General features: G+C 44.0%; 1 protein-coding gene across 1 annotated transcript in view; it reads left to right on the top strand.

Annotated features, from left to right (window-relative positions):
• The window catches only part of NECTIN1 (nectin cell adhesion molecule 1), a 451,905-nt gene extending 431,738 nt beyond the window's left edge, over window positions 1-20,167 (top strand). Inside the window, 1 exon segment of the mRNA XM_069224863.1 lies at window positions 16,991-20,167. Coding sequence (XP_069080964.1) covers window positions 16,991-17,212 — 222 coding nt within the window. The 3' untranslated portion in view covers window positions 17,213-20,167.
• The last annotated feature ends 262 nt before the right edge of the window (window positions 20,168-20,429 follow it).

The raw sequence follows: 20,429 nt of genomic DNA, 5'->3' as shown, positions 1-20,429 counted from the left end.
GGGGCATTCTGTCCTTGCACCAGGGCCCATTAATCACTGGCTACTCTACTCACCCTACCTTGTGGATAGAGGCGGAAATGCCTTCTTACTTTCCTTGAGATTCTGTTAATCTGCAGTAGAACATATATGAAAGAATCAAAGTCTACCCAGAGATTGTGTGGGCTCATTAGGATATCTTTTACAACAAAAATATCCAATTTCTAATATTAATTATGTTTTACAGGGGACAGAGATAATGACTGATAATGTGAACCTCAGTTGAAATCATCTGATTAATTGGGTCCTTTCCTGAAGACAATATCAAATAATTCACATTAGAAACGACCTACATACAGTGTTCACGAATGTCCCCATTCTGTGACAGTGACTTTCAGCCATTAAAGATTTCTCAATCAAAGGTACTAAGAGCCTCAAGTAGGGTGTGGTGGAGTGGAATGACTTACCTAAAGCATCTCGCCTTGCTAAACCCTCAGGTCCCTTCTCCCCCATTTAGAGATGAGAGAAACAATGAGTTACCTTTGATAGACCTTGAAATGGCTCCGCCGATGGTAACCACTGACATGACAGCCTGTCTGCCAGAAGACCACAACGTCATAGTAATGATCGCACCACTCCGAAAAGGTGAGGTGATCATCACTGATTTTCCGTGTCCGTCATGCAAAGGATGACGAACAAGGGCAGGAGAAATATAGAATGGATGGGGCATGAAGGAAGAAAACCCCCTTACAGATCGTCGGCCAGTGTCTAAATGACCACCTAAAAATGCTGAGACATATATGCTATCATCTACTCTGAGAAATGAGAAGCTGCAAGTCCCGGTGTGCTTCGTGTCTTAAAATGAAAAATATGGGACTGTCTGAAAGACATCTTCATGACCTGAGGACGTTGTTATATTGTTGGGTGATAGTTAACTGAAGAGCTGGTCAAGCAAGCCATTCTGCTTAAAGAAAAGTCACAGAATTAGAAGGAAGATGCACATTAGCAGTAGTTCCTTGTTTTCCTGTTTGTTTGTCTTTTTTACTGGCAGTGAAACTGTATCATGGTTTTGAGACTATGCAGTCTTAGAGTTAAGCACCTAAAATGGCTGCTCTTCTTGACGACAGCGTGTCTGTGTGTTTTCGGGAAGGTCACTGGGCAGGATATGGGTAGACCTAAGTAAGAGGTGAGAAAGAGAGGGAATAAAACAGTCTTGGCGGGAAGGAAATGAGAAGGAGATAGACTGAGAGATGAAGATGGAGACGGAATGGGTTGCAGGTCGGAGATGATGTGTGCGCGAGGTGCACGAAAGGAAAACGAACAGGGAAGCTGGGAAGAAGGGCAAAAGAACACTGCTGTCTGGTACCCCTGAGCTGAGCTACAGCTGGCATCGAGCCCCCGGGGCCAGTTCTGCCTTTGCTGCGGCGTATTTACAGCTAAAATGGAGCTGAACAAACCTGCTGCTCAGGGCTGCTGGGAACTAGGGAAACCGACTGCTGCAGCAGAGCGAGGAGGACTGCTAAAGTGTGCAGGCGAGGAAGAACCTGTACACTGAAAAAAGCGGCAAGTTACCGAGGCGTGGGGGGGGGGGGCTTCGGTGTGCTAAAGCTGGCGTGTGAGACGAGGGCTGCTTTGTACCGGCAGGAAGAGCCGAAACGGAGTTGGGGTGTGGAGAACTGCGATACGTAAAGAGATGTTCATTGCACCAGGAGACGCGGGTGCAGCAGAGAGGACAACTGGAGTGAAACAGGGGAAGAGACCCGAGGCTTATTTATTAGCGTTTTATGTGGGCGCTTGCATGGTGCAAAGTGACACAAAGCGTTGCTTCAATTTTCTTACCATTGTACATGTCTATGGGACAGAGCAAAACTGAGCAGCGCCCGCACGTTCCTTATGAAGTCAAGGCCCCCGAACCAGCCCGTGTGGGGAGCGCCGGGTGTCCATGGGAAGGAGGGGGGCTACAGGGTGCTGGTGAGGAGAGATGCACTCAGTGATCAGAGCGTCGTTGTACTGGGAGGAAGAGCTGCAGCACGGGGGGCAGAAGGAAGCTGAGATGCACCCAGCGCTAGAGGAGAGCGCGGCAAATGCACACCTGTTTACCGGCGAAGAGAGCTGCACTGCGCCAGCAGGAACAGCTGCAGCGTCGAGAGCAGACACGAGTTCATTTTATTACTGAGGAAAGCGGGACGGCCATTACCGACAAATCATTACAGAGAAGTACCAGCAGAAAGAAGACATTATAGAGAAGAAGTGTGGCAACACATTTCATGTTATGAAGGATAACGTAGCCCTGCTGTACATGATAAGGATATTGCAAGTCGCTGAGGAGTTCCATATAGACGAACTCGGCCTATGGCCTCGTTCCTTTACAATGTTATGGGACTCCGAGGTGGCTTGCAATATCCTTATCGTGTACTGCAGGTGGTTCTTTGTCACATATAAAAATACATAGTCACACATCACCTTCCACATACCACTTCAAATCTTGGTGTATAGCTCTTTCATATGGAAGACAGAACACGTTTGCAAACATGAAGGACAAGCATTTGCAATGCAATGGGTCTCGCGTTTGTTCGAGTTAGAGCTATTAGCGTCGTAAATTCCTAAATCGTCTTTTCTTGCCACATAAATTGAAAATGAAAAGTAAAACATTTGACAGAAGCAAGCCATTCAAAGTGCAACTGACTTATAAGCGTGAGCGCAAGAGTTATTGGTTCTCTGCTTCAATGTCTAGAAAGGATTGCGGCTGGGATAAAAGGCGAACTGAAACCGGAGGATGGGCTATCACACGCTTTAACAGGAAGAAGCGTGATGTAGTGTGATGGCCAACAGAAATGTTCACCTAGTTAAATCGCTTGGGGAGGGAATCCAGCACACAAAGGAGGGACATTCCACAAAATGCACCAGTGCACTCAACCCTTATCAAACAAGCATTTACAATGCATCGGGTCTCGCGTTTGCTCGTGTTAGAGCCGATCGCGTTGTAAACTCCTAACCCGACTTTTCACCTATCGGCCAAAAGTGCATTTATGCACGTAACCCGAAAAAGTGAAATCAAGTAGGTAAAGCGCTCGACTTCTGCCAAGCGAGATCAGGCTTGTAAATTAGTTTAAAAAAAAGTCCACCAGCCCGATGGAAAACAGCGAGCCTCGCATGTTTTCTGTACTTGGTCGCTGCGCTCGAGGAGGGCTAGCCACCGGAAAAGGCATGACCTATGCGTGCCTTCGACTAATGAAAGCAAGCCGATTTAATTAGGGAAGCCCACGAACCAATAAAAAGCACTGACGTGAAGTTGACAGGGCTCGGAGCCCTTTTCTAAATACTAAAGAGTCTCCCTGCTATATGCATGCGCGAGCGCATGCAAAGCAGGCTCGACCCTAAAAAGGGCCTCTGGTGCAAAATTAAACACATCTAAAACCTCTTAGCTATTTGTTGCAAAAATATATTAGAAACTGTTCAATAAAAATCATTAAAAAAAAAAAGCAACAGGAGCTCGTAATGTGTAAAGTGTAAAGCATGCGGAAAGATTCAAATTTTCAATAATTATCTTAAAAATGTGTAAACAACAAACATGTTCTTCCTACTTGTCACTGTAAGCTAGAAAAATAGAGCATGAGAAAGAAAAGCAACATTTCATTTTTATTGCTTTATACAGCCGCTCTGAGACCTGAGCAGCCTTTCACATCTGCTGTTGGCTCTGGCAGCAGGCACGGTGACATCAGAATTGAAAAGTGATAACTTATTACTGTTGATTTCTGACGTCTTTTCTTCATAAACGCGACTGAGAGTGTTATATGTTGTATGTTGCTGATTATAAAGAAATTAGAAATAAGAGCTTATCCAGGGATTGAAAAATCCCATGTAATGTATTATAAGTATAGCTCCCAGTTTAACATATTTAGGGGCAGATTTAAGAAAAGTGGTGCTGCACCCAGTCTAGCGCCACCTCCTTGTGCCACTTAGCGCCCCCCTACCGCCATCATGCGTGCACTGTATTTAAAATACAGTGCATCAAAATGTTTGATGCTATTGAGGTACTGTTCAGACAAACTGTTTGCGCTAACCCTGAACAGTACAAGGGGGGCCATTGAAAACAATGGCATGCACCCCTTTAACCCCTTTGCTGCCAGGCCTTTTCCCCATCAGGTGCCACGACTTTTTTTGGCTATTTGGGGCAGGGCGCGCTTAGGCCCTCATATCATTTTGTCCACATAAGCTACCCACGCCACATTTACGTCCTTTTTTTCCAACATCCCAGGGATTCTAGAGGTACCCAGACTTTGTGGGTTCCCATGAAGGAGACCAAGAAATTAGCCAAAATACAGTGAAAATTTCGTTTTTAAAAAAACAATGGGAAAAAAGGGCTACAGAAGAAGGCTTGTGTTTTTTTTTCCTGAAATTAGCATCAACAAAGGGGTTGCAGTGCTAAAATCACCAGCTTCCCAGCTTTCAGGAGCAGGCAGACTTGAATCAGAAAACCCAATTTTTCAACACAATTTTGGCATTTTACTGGGACATACCCCATTTTTACGATTGTTTGTGCTTTCAGCCTCGTTCCAGTCAGTGACAGAAATGGGTGTGAAACCAATGGTGGATCCCAGAAAACTAAACATTTCTGAAAAATAGACAAAACTCTGAATTCAGCAATGGGTAATTTGTGTAGATCCTACAAGGGTTTCCTACAGAAAATAACAACTGAAATAAAAAAATATTGAAATTGAGGTGAAAAAAAACAGCCATTTTTTTCTACGTTTTACTCTGTAACTTTTTCCTGCAATGTCAGACTTTTTAAAGCAATATACCTTTATGTCTGCTGGACTCTTCCAGTTGCGGGTATATATAGGGCTTGTAAGTTCATCAAGAACCCTAGGCACCCAGAGCCAATAAATGAGCTGCACCTTGCAGTGGGTTTTCATTCTATACCGGTTATACAGCAATTTATTTGTTGGAATATAAAGAGTGAAAAATAGGTATCAAGAAAACCTTCATATTTCCAAAATAGGCACAAGATAAGGTGTTGAGGAGCAGTGTTATTTGCACATCTCTGAATTCTGGGGTGCCCATACTAGCATGTGAATTACAGGGCATTTCTCAAATAGACGCCTTTTTTAAACACTGTCTTATATTTGGAAGGAAAAAATGTAGAGAAAGACAAGGGGCAATAACACTTGTTTTGCTATTCTCTATTCCCCCAAGTCTCCTGATAAAAATGGTACATCACTTGTGTGGGTAGGCCTAGTGTCCGCGACAGGAAATGCCCCAAAACACAACGTGGACACATCACATTTTCCCAAAGAAAACAGAGGTGTTTTTTGCAAAGTGCCTACCTGTAGATTTTGGCCTCTAGCTCAGCTGGCACCTAGGGAAACCTACCAAACCTGTGCATTTTTGAAAACTAAAGATCTAGGGGACTCCAAGATGGGGTGACTTGTGGGGGCTCTCACCAGGTTCTGTTACCCAGAATCCTTTGCAAACCTCAACATTTGGCTAAAAATACACTTTTTCCGCACATTTCGGTGACAGAAAGTTCTGGAATCTGAGAGGAGCCACAAATTTCTTTCCAGCCAGCGTTCCCCCAAGTCTCCCGATAAAAATGGCACCTCACTTGTGTGGGTAGGCCTTGTGCTCGCAACAGGAAATGCCCCAAAACACTATCTGGACACATCAAAATGATCAAATAGAAAACTACCTGTTTTTGCGGGGGGGCAGCTGCGCTTTTGGTCCTGGGCTCAGCAGCCATCTAGGGAAACCTACCAAACCCAGACATTTCTGAAAACTAGACACCCGAGGGAGTCCAGGGAGGTGTAACTTGCGTGGATCCCCCAATGTTTTCTTACCCAGAATCCTCAGCAAACCTCAAATTTAGCTAAAAAAATCAAATTTTTCCCACATTTCTGTGTGGGATCACCGCACCGGGACAAATTTCCTACCACCCAACGTTCCCCTCAGCCTCCCGGTAAAAAAGATACCTCACTTGTGTAGGTGGGCCAAGTGTTTGGGACAGGGAAGAGCCAAAAACACGTCAACATTTAGTTGGAACCAAAGTGGGTCCAAAAGGGCAGTTTGAAAAAAAACATTTTTAGGCTGACAAGTTCAGCAGAAATTATATCGGTATAGATAAGACAATGCTGGGTGGTAGGAATTCTGTGGATTCCTGCAGATTCTAAAAGGTTCCATCACAAAAATGTGGGAAAAATGTGTGAATCCCACTCCTTCCACAAAAGAAAAAGGGAGGAGGTCCAGCGCTAACATTTTTGCCAGCTTCCCATTGTACAAACATGTCTTTGGATGCTTGCGGTCGTAGGAACTTTCTTGTCTAAAGATGCCCATAATTGTAGCCTGGATTTTCTTCTTTTGTGGGGCCACTGACACAGGTGAGTTCTGAGATGTAGTGGTGGTAGACTCAATGAGCATCGTGGTGCATTCACCATATGCTATGGTGTCTCCATCAGACTCTGAGTCTTCATGTGCCATTGTGAGGTCGCCGAGGTAAGTGATTCTGTTGCACTGCTGATGACAGGGCTGCTTTGCATGAGGTTTTCCCCTTCTTCTTCCTCATCTTCTACCATCATTTGACCAGTTGGAATGGATGTTTCCTGGCTCTCCTTACCTTCAACACCGCAACCACTTTGAGCCATTTCTTTAAGATGTTCCTCCCACCGGGCTGCATGAGGCTTTTTCATATGTATCCTTTGGCCTCCAGTACTATAATGTGAACCTGGCTTACCTTGATGAATACTTGTGTGGCAAGTAGAACATATGGCAATATTCTCCTCCTGTTTGCTATCGTGAAAAGGTCCCAAACTGAGGAGGAGTACTTTCTTTGAACACCAATTCCTGAAGAAGAGATAGATGTAGGTGGGTATGTCGATTGCCTCTCTGCAGTGCATAATTCTACTGAGGTACGTGTTGGTGCAGGTCTCTGTTGCGGCCTTACAAATATGGGAGCTGGTGGTGCTGCCTGTGCCACATCTTTTGGAGAAATGGCCTAATAATAATTTGGCCTCCCGGGAGCGAACCTTGCCTAAGGGGTCGCTCCCCAAACATAAAAATATAAAAAGAAACAATTTTTTTTTTATCCCTGGTGTCTAGTGGTTTTCTACTCCCAGGGGGGGCAGAAATGGCCTAAAAATCATTTGCCTCCCTGGGGAGCGGCCTTTGCCCAAGGGGCCGCTCCCCTTATGCTCAAGTATGAAAAAAAAAAAATCCCTGGGGTCTAGTGGTTTCTGAAATGGCCTACTAATACTTTCCCCCCGGAAGCAACCCTTGCCTAAAGGGTCGCTCCCTAAACATAAAAAAATAAAAAATCAATAACTAAAATTATCCCTGGTGTCTAGTGGATTTGGGGGCAGAAATGGGCTAGAAATAATTTTCCCCAACGGGGAGCGGCCCTTGCCCAAAGGCCGCTCCCCTTATTGAAATACATAAAAAAAAAAAATCCCTGGTGTCTAGTGGCATTTTTGCTTCACGATCGCGCGTTCGGGCAGCAGAAATGCTCAGAGAGACATGAAAGGAGTGGAAAGGCCTTTCCTCTCCTTTCATGCCTCTTTGCCCCCTCCATGTGATCGGAGGAGAAATGTTTTTGCATTTCTCCTTTGTTCGGCAAGGCCTCTGATCTGACGTCATCAGATGCCAAGGGGGTGAGGAGGTGGTCAGGGGTAGAAGGGGAAGCAATTCCCCTTCCATCTCTGCCCAGGGGAGGGGAGTGCTTGGCCATCCTGGGGAGCGCTAGCGCTTCCCCCCGGGGCCCAGAGCAGAACGAGCTGGTCTCATCTGCCCGGTGCCGAGGGTGAGACCAGCTTGCCCTGGGCACCCTTGGGGTTAAATGCCTGCTTTGAGCCGGAAAAATGGTGCAAAGAACTCTTTGCACCATTTTTTCGAATGCCCCCCTTTCATAATGTGGCACAAGGGGATTCAAAGGGGTGCAATGCATGCATTGTGCCACTGTGTAAATCTGGTGCTGCGATTTTGGCGTCATTGGGCCACATTAGCGTAAAAAAAATGATGGTAATGTGGCGCAAGGAGGCGCTAGGCCCTCTTAAATTTGGGCCTCATTTTTTAACATTTCCATCTGTATTTATCCATATTTAGTTTTTGGCCTGCTTAGCGTTCCAAGATCGCACACATTCAGGAGAGGGCCGTAGGCAGTGAAAGCTGCTATTTCAGGCCACTTGTGCACTGGCCTGTCCTGTGTTCGGAGAGCGGAGTTCCCAAAAACTCTGTTAGCTCAGTCAGCAGAGCAAAGCTCCCCGCACAACCCTAGTATATTCAGTGCTAGGTCTGATTTTAGGGCAAGGGTGGGGGCTGTAGCTTTGGCAAGGAAAATGTTGGGAGTGAGGTTGAGGGTTAGAGGTTAACAATAGGTTTAGAGTTTGTGGTTAGGGAGGACTGTGTACATTAAGACTAAGTTAAGGATTGTGACTAATGGTAGGTTAGTGCCAGCGCTAGAGTTAGGCTGCAGGCTAAAAGTAAGGGTTTGAGGGTGCATGAATTAGAGTTAGGGATTAAGTTTAGTTCTAATGTTATGGTATGGGGATTAGGGGCGATGGTTTAGGCCAGGGATTACAGTTAAAATTGGAGTTAGGTGTTGATGTTAAAGTTAGGGTTTGGTGTTAGGGTTAGAGTTTAAGGGCCAGATGTAGCAAAAAAAATGTTTGCGACTTGCAAATTGCGAGTCATACCGACTCGCAAATTGCAACTCGCAAAAGTGCATGCAGAAAGGTGTCTCAGACACCTTCTGCGACTCGCTATTGGGTCGCAAAGACCCACCTCATGAATATGAATGAGGTGGGTCGCAAATTGCGACCCCATAGCGAGTCCATGCACTCAAAGGGATGGTGGCCTGCTGTAGTCAGCAGACCTCCATGTCTGTGACTGTTTTTTAATAAAGCAGTTATTTTTGTTTTTCTCTTTGCAGCCCGTTTTCCTTAAAGGAAAACGAGTTGCAAAAAGAAAAACTTCCGAAACCATTTGGTTTCGTTTTTTTCGACATTCACAAAGGGGAAGGGGTCCCATGGCGACCCCTTCCCCTTTGGGAATGAGTTACCACCCACTTCAAGTGGGTGGTAACTGCGAGTTGGTTTGCGACCGCATTCGGGGTCACAAAGCAACTCAGCATGGCGATGCGGTGGCAAATAGGAAGGGAACACCCCTTCTTATTTGCGAGTCGCAGCCTCAAATTGCGAGTCGGTACCGACTAGCAATTTGAGGTTGTGCATCGCGTTAAGCCTTTTGCATGCCGCAAACTGCGTTTTTCGCAGTTTGCAACATGCAAAAGGCTTCCTACATCTGTCCCTAAGTTTCAATTTGTGTTAGTGTGAGCTTTAGACCCAGGGATCCTAAATGTTTATGTGGTGGGTAACACAAACATAAGTGCTTTGCATCCGAGGCTGGCTTGCAGTGGTGAACTAGATTAGAGTCCTCATATTGACCAGCAGTATGTGTCAGATCTCTTCAGTTACTCCATGCCTGTCCAGTTGGTGATGGCAGGTTTATGAGCTGGTTCAGTACTAGTTGATGGACACTCCCCATAGCAGATATGTATTATGTAAGCGTAAGAGGATTGTGCTTGCAGAGTTGTGATTATTTTCCAGGTTCTCTCCCAGGGTTGTGCCATGATATTGTTGTCTTGTAAACTGACATGCTTTCAAGTGTCTTCTGTAGTGTATATGCTCATGAATATTACTAGCCTTAGCTGGTAATGGTCAGAGTGTTGTGGCATGTACACAAAAAGCAGTGCATCCTATAAATTTATTATGGTAGGTAGCTTGATGATCTGTGGTGCAAAGCTTGGAGCACAGTGTCTGTTTTGAATTTAACTTGTGGGTAAAGTGGTACTTTTCCTTCAGATTCTCTGTTGACAACACAGAATGCAGTGACCATTGCCCTACTAACTAAAGGTACGCAGTGGGGTGATTGTAGGACTAGAGTAATGCATTATTACAAATGAAAGCAGAGAGTGAGTCTCACAACAGTATTTTGGATTAGTTGTGTTTTGCATACAATGATTCTTAGTGTGTCAAGGTATTGAGTGTTGGCAGGGTTAAGCTTGACAATTACAATTGTGAAGATAGCTTTAATCTTTCATTGGTATCTAAGGCATGGAGCGATGCAACTCAATGTTTTCATTTAGTAGAAGGTGCTTTTTCTGACATTGACGTGGTATCAAGGATAAGTATAAATCTGTGGTTATCCCTCGTTTTCTTGATGTTGTTGGAGTGACCTCGATTTCTTTGGGCCTCTAGGAGATAGGCTGATATTTTTGCCTTTGCCCACAGGTCATGTTCTGTGTACTATTAAGCTTTAGGTGGTTATCCATCAGGAGGGCCACTGGAACTATTTTATAATGCCGTCACAGTGGTTTTTTCCCCCGCATAATTATAGATTTGAAACATTTGTCACATAATTCATCATCTGCCACATAATCTATTGATTTTAACAAAAGAATTGTTTCAAGCTCAACCAGTTCAAAGGTTACTAAAAATGCAGTGATATGTTTTGCAGAGCACCAGAAGACCCTGTGCACAGGCTGTCAGTCCAAAATGCTGTTGCTTTTTGCTATATTGGGGTGTTAAACTTGTATTAATGAGGTGTAACCAATGCCCAGACAGTGCTAACAAGTTTAAAAATTAAATATTGATGGAGTGGTACTATTGCAAAATGTGCCACAAAATTTGCAGTTTCTTGCTTCAGAGTGTACTCTACTCTGCTGGATAATTTGGCCCGCCCCTGCTGCATAATTCCAAATTGCCATGCTCATTATCCATCTGTTTATGGCGTGAAGGCAATCATCAAGTTTTAAGCTGTACAAGTATTTTTAGAATTATCTGCACGTCTTCTGCAAAATTGTAGAAGGTAAGGTTGAAAAATGTAATCAGGTCTGTTGAGGGGGTTCGGTAGATATGATCTCTCGGGGGTGAAACAGTATTAGATGTGACGAGCTGACGTGAAAGGTGAAAGGTAAACTACACACTGTCGTTAAGGTAAGTAGCAGCCCATTTTAGTCCATGTTGATGTATTCCACGATGATAAAGTCTTTTTAGCAGCATGTGTTATGGACAGTATCAAATGCAGCAGAAACGTCCAGAAACACTAGGGTGACCACTCTGTTCTTGTCCACTGTGAGTTTTAGGTCTTCCCAAATAGATATGATACTGACTCTGTTCTTCTGCTTGGTCTGAAACTGAACTGCTGGTCTGGCATCAAGTTACTTTCTTTTGTAAATTTTAAAGGTTGTATAAACACTTCTCTTTAAAATATTTTCCTCAGAATCGACCTTTAGGTATAGACTTGTAGTTTTCTGGGTTTGTTGGGTCAAGATTTTTAAAGAAATGGTCTAATGTAGGTGGTTTTCAGCTCGAGTAGGAATGGGCCTAGTTCCAGGTACTTATGGAGTAAGCTAATTACTTCCCCTGCGTAGGTTGAGCGATGGATATCGTTAAAGATTTTTGGAAGTGCTGGGTTGGAAGGTAATGCTGATCATCTACTTCCGATGAAAACTTTGAGGAAATATTTTTCTGAGAGGTTATTGAATGGATGTGCTGGTGGAAAATTGCTTTTGTCTCTTTCCATGGAGACTGGGCCATGTGTTGGAGTGATGTCTGTGTTCCCCTTAAGGAAACTTTCTTTCTATTCTTTTTTTTTGTTTTTTTGCTTGATTCCAGGTAGATGTTGTCATGCAAGTCTTGTGATTCATGGTGTCCCTGTGTTTTGGTAGTCTGGACTACAGAATTTTGTGAGAATCTTGGGGAGTTCGTTATAAGAACAGTTGGCTTCTGTTATGCGCATGGAGTAGTGTTTTCTTTTTGTGGTTCTGGTGGCTCTTCTGTAGGCTCTGTTTTAGTGGTGTAGAGTGACTTTGACTTTTTCACCTCTAGAATTTCTCCACTTGCATTGTAGCATGTTGAGTTGCATTTTTTCTTATGTTTTTCTTTTTTTGGTTGAACCAGGAAGTGGTCTTTATTAGTACCTGTTTGTCCAGTGCATTGGAGACCCAGTTAGAGATGAAGTGTATATCTTGAAGTCGCAAAATATACTGGGATTCTTTAAAGAGAGCAGTTGAATTTGTGGCAGTGTAGTTGTCAGTATGACCATTTGTTTTTTGTAGTTTTTTGTGTTTCTGAAGTGTTGTTGTTGATATGTGTGTTGATCCTTAAGATTATGATGTTGTAGTCTCTCCTGCTTATGGTGGAGATGTCTGGAACTGTGGCCTGTCTCAAAGAAGCAAATATGACACCCAGAGTTTGTCCAGAGGAGTGAGTTGTTCCAGAAACTTTTTTTTCAAGGTTGAATACCTCAAGATTAGTTGTGATCGCTGTAGTTGTAGTTAGAGTCATCTTGTCAAACCAAATATTGAGGACTTCTGGAGTGTATATTTTTGGGTGGTTCCGAAGGACCTTGGTCACTATATCTCGTACAAAATCCTTAAAGTTTGCATTACTCTGCGTTGGCCTATATATTAACAGGAAGGAATAAGTGGTAGCTGGAGTGGGGTGACATCTTGATTCACAGCCATCTAGAGGTGATTTTCGTTGTGTGTTATTTTTAGTGATTTGTTTTATGGATGACGGCCAGATCACCTCTTGACAATCTTACCTTTGTTGATAATGTCAAATTCAAGTGTGATGGGTTTATGGCATGTGGTTGCAAAGGTTTCGCAAACCATGTTTCTGTTATGAAAATGAGGTCTGGTTTGGTTTCTGAGAGTAGATCAAAAATATTGAAATCATTTTTGCTGTTGAAACTTAAGCCTTTAAGTTATTGGGTTTCTTTCCACTTGATGTCGTGGTGCTTTGGGTGGGATATGTGGTGGTCTAGTATGGGTGAAGGAACAGAGACGTAGTGGATATTTGTGTGGTTAGGTTGGAGAGTAGTCTATGTGCAGGTTGGGGTGGAGGTGGAGGGAAGGTTGTTAGAGGGAACCTTATGATCATGAGTTCATGCTTTCCCTTGATATTTAGTTTTCTCTTGACACGTCACATTTTGTTTGTCATTAGTTTGGGTTGTGATTTTACAGTTAGTGTGTTATTTTCTTAGGTTGTGTGGGGTTTTTGGTGATGCTATATGAGTGATATGGCCTTCAGTAACAGTTATGGTCAGCCTGTGAATGTATAGGAACGATGTGGACTTAGAATAGATAGTATTTAGGGCATAGTAGTAATTATAGATTGTGTAAATAGTGTTTGCTTAGCTGGAGTTGTAAAGGAAAAGATGCAGAGTTTCTGGCTCAGCCAGGCAACATTCTTATCCTGACACCCATTTCATGTTCACCTGGGTTGGATGCTCTAATCACTCTGTTTAAGTAACCCTGGTGACAGATGACCTGGACCAATACAACGTCTAGCTATAGGAACCAATAGGGGCACAGGCTCTATATACTTTTGACATTTTATTTATGGGAATCAATGGGAAACCAAGTCGACTGGAACCCAATAGGGTCCCAAGTCCTAAACCCTACAGCCAAGAGAAACCCTAGCAGTGGGAACAAATAGGAGACCATGCCCTAAGCCGTGAAGCCGATAGAAACCATAGCCCAGGGAATCAATGGGAGCCTAAGACCTAAAGCCTCTAGCCAATAGAATTCCTAGCTGTGGGAATCAGTAGGAGCCCAAGCCTTAAGCCCTGTAGCCAACAGGAACCCTAGCCCTGGAAGACAAAAGAAACCCCAGCCAAGGAAATGTATGGGAACCCAGTCCCTAAGTCCTAAACCTATAGAAACTTTAGCTCTATGGATCAGGTCACCTTGAATGTAAGGGGCTTAGCAAGGTAGGGGTGGAGGAATAAGACCTGTCTGGATGACTCTGAGCCCAGCTCAATCACTTGGTCAGCAACGTGTGCTGACGGAACAGAGAGCTGATGCTCCAGTTACAATGACCCTGGTTACAGACTGGCCCAACACACACTTGTTAGCTCCTGTTCAACACGGCAGGTAAGGCACAATTTCACCTATTTGAAATGCAATTGCACACTTTAAAATCCTTATGTAAACACCCCACAAACTAGTGCTAAGCCAGGGTGAGATACACAAATTAACAGGAACAAAACGAAATGAACAGCTTCAACGCGCTTAAGCTAACTTGTTTTTGATCTTTTTGTTACCTTAATACACTTTTTAAAAAGGAAGCCCTAAACAGGTGTGCACCAGCAAATAATAGATTCAGAGGAGATTTGCATAGCGCAAACCCACCTAACCTTACCAATGTTGCTCTTATCTTGCTCTCTGTACTGTGTGGAAACCAAATGTAGATGGATGCCTTGGTTCCCCTTTCTCAAACTTAAGGGGCTGTGCAAGGTAGAAGGGGAAGAGGTAAATCTGTTCAGGTGATTTTGGATCCACCCCAATAACTTAGTCTGCAAATGGTGTGCTGAGGGGGGTAGGAATGCACACACTGGAGTTCTCTCCTGATGATACCTGCAGTGGAACAAATAGAAAAATTAAACAAAGAGAGCACTACATATAACATCGTTAAGACTTGCCTTTAGGAAGCTCAAATCTCAGGCTCCTGTCACTGCTCTGTCCAGCTGTGAGTACAGGGCTCTAGAACTAAGGTATGGGGTTGTCTTGACGGTGGTCATGACTTCTAAATGCTATGCTTTTCAGCTCTGTTCAGGAACATGCAGCTCATTCTAGTCTACCTTTTGTTTCCTATTGGACCGGTTTGCAAAATGACAATGGATTGCGATGTGGCACAAGTGATTACCAGTGGATGAAATTATTTCAAGCATTGCATCCATTACATTTTTGTATACTATAGTGTTTTGGCCTAAGTGGGATGGGTATGCTCAGATGTGGGTCCCATGCACTCTGTGCCACAGGAACTAAGCCATAACTGGCTGATCACCCCTAATAGGGCGAAACTCCTCCTGGATAGCTTGTGTTACAGTTCAGGGAGGACCTGGCCTGCCTGGCAGTTCGAGCTGGACTGATCTCTTTGGAGCAGGGACAAGACTGGTTTCCATACGGCTGGGCTCAAACAGAGGTGGACAGATGTGCAAAATAACAATGGATACGGATGTGGCACGAGTGATTATGAGTGACTGAGATTAATTCAGGCATTCCATGCATCACTTTTTTTTATATACTATGGTGTGTCACATTTTGCATCAGCAGGATACGAGTATGGGACAACCATTTTAATCAATAAACAACTTTGGCATACACAAAATTTGGTGGCTAGAACTGTGAATGGATGAAGAATGTGCACTGTGTCTTGTAAGTAGTCCAGGCCTTTCGGTGGCTGCCTGTGTCTCGTATAATAAACTTCCTGATTTAAAGTTGGATCTAGGTAGTTCTGAAGCCACCACTTGCATTCTGCCTAGCATACGTTCCTTGTAATGGAGAAATTCCGAGGTTTAGCACTTCAGACTCCAGATCTGTTTCTTTAATAGACAGAGACCTTTATCTACTTTTCCAGATCCCTTATATTTACCACTCTGCATCCTGTGTTTCACCTAGACCTTCAACCTTACAGTAGTGCTCTTTTAAAAAGGAAACAATTTTACTGTGGTGTTATAAGTTCAGACATCTCAACTATGGGTCTCTCTAATACACTTCTTAGGAAAGGATTCCTCTTTAATATCCATATAGAGTGGAAAACATAGCTATAGACACCATGAGTAGTTCAGTCGACTCCCCTATTCCACCAATCGCGACAGAGCATTATTCAAGAAATTCTATTTTAACAAGCAGATACTTCTCAAAGAAACACTTCTCACAAGAGCCACCTCTCACCATATAAAAAGTATTACCAAGCAGCTTCTCACAGATCGAACCATCACTAGAACCACCTCTGTCCAGCATCATCTTTTCAAAAAGTCTCTTCTCACCTTAGATACCTTTCAGCACAAACACCACTCACCAAAGCTAATAATCATTAAAGCTCCCACTCACACAGCCTCCTCCCAACAGAACATTTAGTAATCAGAACCACCTCAGACCGGTCACCTTTCATCAAAGCTTCCTCTCATAGAACCACCTCATATGGAGTCGCCCCTCACCTCTCTTACTGCCTAAACGCCACCTCTCACTAGTGACCCAATGACAGAACAAACTTTCAGAATAAGCGTCTCTTCTGGAAGCTACTTCTCAGCCTCTTGCCAAAGGGACCTCCCACCAAATCAACCCCCCACAGACCAGTTTCTCAACACTTACCCACCACAAAAACCGCGCTAAACCTGGGGGAAACGTTCATAATTTCTGTTGCCCAAAAGTAGATGAAATTAAGCACAATGCTTAATGCTGTTCCCGTACATCCCATCAGAATGGACACGAGGACACATTTTGCCCAACAAATTGCGCAAAATCAAAAGTGATGGAAACAATATCTGGTTACGTTCGCGCTGTTCCCAAGCTCCTGCTGTCGCTTTTTACCTGAACAGAAGTTTTTTAAATGCTGGTCCGGCACCTTGTATCCAAAATGTACACAAGGACGCATTTTGCACTAAAAGGAGTGCAAAACTGCTTGTGATGCCTTCTCTCTGTAGACCAACACTGCAGAGCTCCATTCTGTGTAGCCCTGCCTAGCCTTAAATGCAAAGCTGTTGTTGTCTGTTCTTTACAATTGTGTCTTTCTATTATTGCCTGTGTTCAGCACTAAGTACACTGTTGTCTAAATGTCTTTCTCCAGCACCAAGTTTTCACTTGTGTTGTCCCCTCTTTGAAGCTCTACTACAGAACAAAGTGCTATATTAAACGTAGAGCACGGCACTTTGTGCTGCATCCAGTAAACGGAAGCACCTAAAGTATACTTGTATCCGAAGAGTCGAATAGCTGCCATCCCTGCATGCACTGACTTTTATTTGCTATGTGCAGCGCCGAATACGCGGCTATCATCCTACGTGCACTTGTGTTCTGTTCCTTTGCAGTGAGATAGATGCGTAGAAGCAAACACACTTCCATTTGTGCAGCCTTGAGTACAGTGCAAGCAATCTGAGTGCACCAATATCCTATCCCTGCACACAGCGCCCGGTGCTCAGGAGACAGGACCCCTTTCATTCTCTTCTCCTCTTTCCACAGATCTTTGGAAATCGTGACCACAAGAACCTGGGAGCGGATGAATATCTGAGCCACCGGTGTGCCCACGACGAGGACTATTTGGCACAGCTGCATCCTGACTACACTCCCTCGTCATACCCATCCCAGCATCAGTACCCCTGTCGGGCTGTGGATGCCCCCTACTGCTACCCCCCTCCTGGCTCCCGAGCCCCCTACGTGTGTCCCAAAGAGCAGTATGTGTAAGTTCACCACCACCGGAAAGGGGGCAGTACCAGGCACTCTTCATGGCTCCGCCCAATCAGCACTGACTTTTCCTGCCCTTGGCGTTGGATCCTTCCACCTGGGCGTTGACTTTTACCTATCTTGGGTGTTTGCTCCTCTCACCTCGCACTGAACTTTCCTGCCCCATGTGCTGGATCCTCCCAAGTGGACGTTGCAGTTCTAACCTGAGTGTTGGCTCCTACCAACAGGCATTAACCTTCCGGTTCTGGCTGTTGCGGACATTCGATTGGGTTTTGTCATCTCCTGGCTCCTAGCTTCTTTTAGCTGGACATTGATTTTTCCTGTCCTGCTAGTTTGTTCCTCTGAACGGACCCTACATTTTTGTATCCTGGGTACGGACTCCTGCCAGGTGAACACTGACTCTTCCTAATCATGGTTTTGACTCCTCCTGACCAGCACTGATTAGCCCTGCTCAGACTGGTTGTTCTAGTCTGGTACTGAGCAGCATCTCGTATTATTGATGTGTGTTCTGGCTTTGTCCAGTCAGAGATCTGACTTAACAAGTGCAAGGTGCTGACTTCAACAAGATTGCCCGGTGTTCTGGCTTCTCTCGTCATAGGCTCCAACTGCTCATGTTCTTGGCCAGTGTTCTAGCTTCTTACCCGTTCAACTATGACTTGCTCGCCCCAGGTTCTGACACTTGCCAGGTGTTCTGTTGTCTTTAACTCTAGCCTCTGGATTCTGATGTGCTTTGTCTGAGTAATGGGTACCAGCTCCTCACTGCCTGAACTCTGCCTTGTTTTGCCCCTCATGTGAGGATTTTGACTTTTTTTGATCTCAAGTTGAGTTCTACTCTGTTACATTTAGGTAGCCGGATGTGGATGAGCGAGATGGCAGTATCAGTTAGCGGTGGCTCATTGTGTACTCTCATTTTTCCTTGGAACTCAACTTATAACATCAGTAGTCATCCATCACTAACAAAAGATAGAACCTGATTTAAATTTCTGCCGATGGGTTATTCTTTCACAAGAGTGAGGGATATCCCATCCGCTGAAATATAAATCCCATAGGAAATAATGGGATTTATATTTCGGGGATGGTATATCCATCACCGAAGTGATAGAGTAACCCATCCACTGAAATCTAAATCAGGCCCGTGGTCATTGAAGTTTGTCATCTTGAAATAAACGTGTTCCATCAGCCGCAGTTCCTTACAGCAGAGCTCCAAATTTCTTTGCGGATGATATCAGAGAACATATTGCTTTTACTAACTACATCGCAAGCCGAACTTGCTTTTCGCTGATCATAACCTAGTGGACATTGCTTTCTGATGATATCACAAAGCATTCTGTCTGACTACAGATTACATGAAAGAGCATGTGTAATCACTGGTGATGCTATCACAGTGCACACTGTTTGGCTGACTACAATACTGTATGTTAGTGCTGATGGCATACCAAGGTGCTCTGATTACAACAGATAACATCAGAGAACATATTTTCTTGAGCTGATGACATCTCAAAGCACAGTATTTCCCTTCCCGTGATGTAACGGAGCAAATAGGTTACTGGATTTTAACTAACGAGACCACAGAAATTATTTATCTTATAGAATCAAAGACCACACTGTCTCATTGTTAGTGTCTCAGACTGTACTAGTTTTCTGCAGATTACATCACAGCGCATTATCTTACGGTTCATGAGGCGTATTGTCTAACTCATAGTGACAACACTGGAGCAAACCATTTCACTGATACCGTAGAACCCACGTTGCTTCTGATGCAGAACAAATTCTTCCATGCTGATGACATCATAGTTCATGTCGTGACATAAACACTGGGCCATTACTTGGCCTTGCGGGACATCTGCCAAAAAGCGAGAGATGTCTCTCTTCTACATTTAGAACGCATAGAGGCCCTATACAATCTAAACAGGGTGGAAGGGACACTTTTGCACTTTTTAGCAAATGTCTCGCACGGATCAATTTCTAAATGAGAACCTATTTCCATGTCGAGCCAATAATGCAGTATTATTTTGTCATATTTGAAAACAGAATATCACAGACTCTGGTAATTGATCAGAAAGTATTCTTTCTACCTGTGCCCAGAAGCTCTTCACTCTGAACGCTTCCAACAATCCAGTCATAAATCAGGCAGGGCTGGTCATAGTCGTTCTCATGTGACTGACTTCTGGGAACCCTTTAGACATGCGCTCCTTACTATGCATGGTGAGGGCACCCCTTTATCCTCAGTTAGCTGCTGAGAAGAACCCTGCATATTAGAGGCAGGATGCTCTGCTTTCACTCCAGGTGTGCTGGGCCCGTCCCAAAGTCAGACATTCACTCGGAGGACACAAGCCAAGTATGTTGCAGGAAATCAAAAATAATTTGGAACCCCTCCAAAGGTGTGGGCAGCAGCTGCTGGCGAGGATAGCAGTCACATAATTCACCCTTATTAGGAATTCTGCACAGTTGACTACTTGTATAATGTGGTTATTACAAAAAATCCCCCACCCTCCGAGTGGAAAATAAAGAACATTTCGCCAGCACCCACCCCATCCGACAAGAAAAGATGGGTTGGGCTCCATCTTGAAATGAAAAATCGATCTCCCAATCAGATGCTGAATTATGTTCTTTTGTTTTTTGTTTGTTCCGTCGTAGCTGCAGCGGACATTGATTCTGTGGCACTGCCGAGGTTGGCCGGCTTTCTCTGAGTCATTGTTTTAATGCGTGGGCCTGTTTAGGGTCAATTAAGTGGAACAGCGCAGGAGACATCCCCTGCATGAGAGCTAAGAGGTTCTAACTAGAGACAGAAAAAGAGCAAGAAAAAGTCAGCTAAAATTCGACGTGCCGACACTGGTTACAGGGACAGAGAAATACAATAATATAAAATGGCTCTGTACCGAAAGGAGAAACAGAGTTGTGAAAGGAGGTAGTAAAGACAAATAAAAAAAGGAAGGACAAACAAAACAATACCATGGTAGCAAGAAAATAAGCAGGAAGAAATAACAATAAAATAATAAAGCGGTATTGGAAAAATAAGAAGCCTTGCCATTGGCAATATATTTTACTTGTTTTATGCATGCACATTAAGAGCAGGAAAGCCCTAAAATATAAAACCAATTCACTTTTCCAGGACTGTTTGTGTCCTAGGGAACAAGCTTGGGCAAACATTTCTGAAAATCTGAAGCTACAGAAAAAACAGGCTGCTTTCCTTTCTGTTACATTAATCTAACAGGTG

This window comes from Pleurodeles waltl, chromosome 3_1, assembly GCF_031143425.1.
Source record: "Pleurodeles waltl isolate 20211129_DDA chromosome 3_1, aPleWal1.hap1.20221129, whole genome shotgun sequence".
Taxonomy (NCBI): Eukaryota; Metazoa; Chordata; class Amphibia; order Caudata; family Salamandridae; genus Pleurodeles; species Pleurodeles waltl.
Note: the sequence above shows the minus strand (reverse complement) of the source record. Positions and strands in the feature narration are given on the sequence as shown.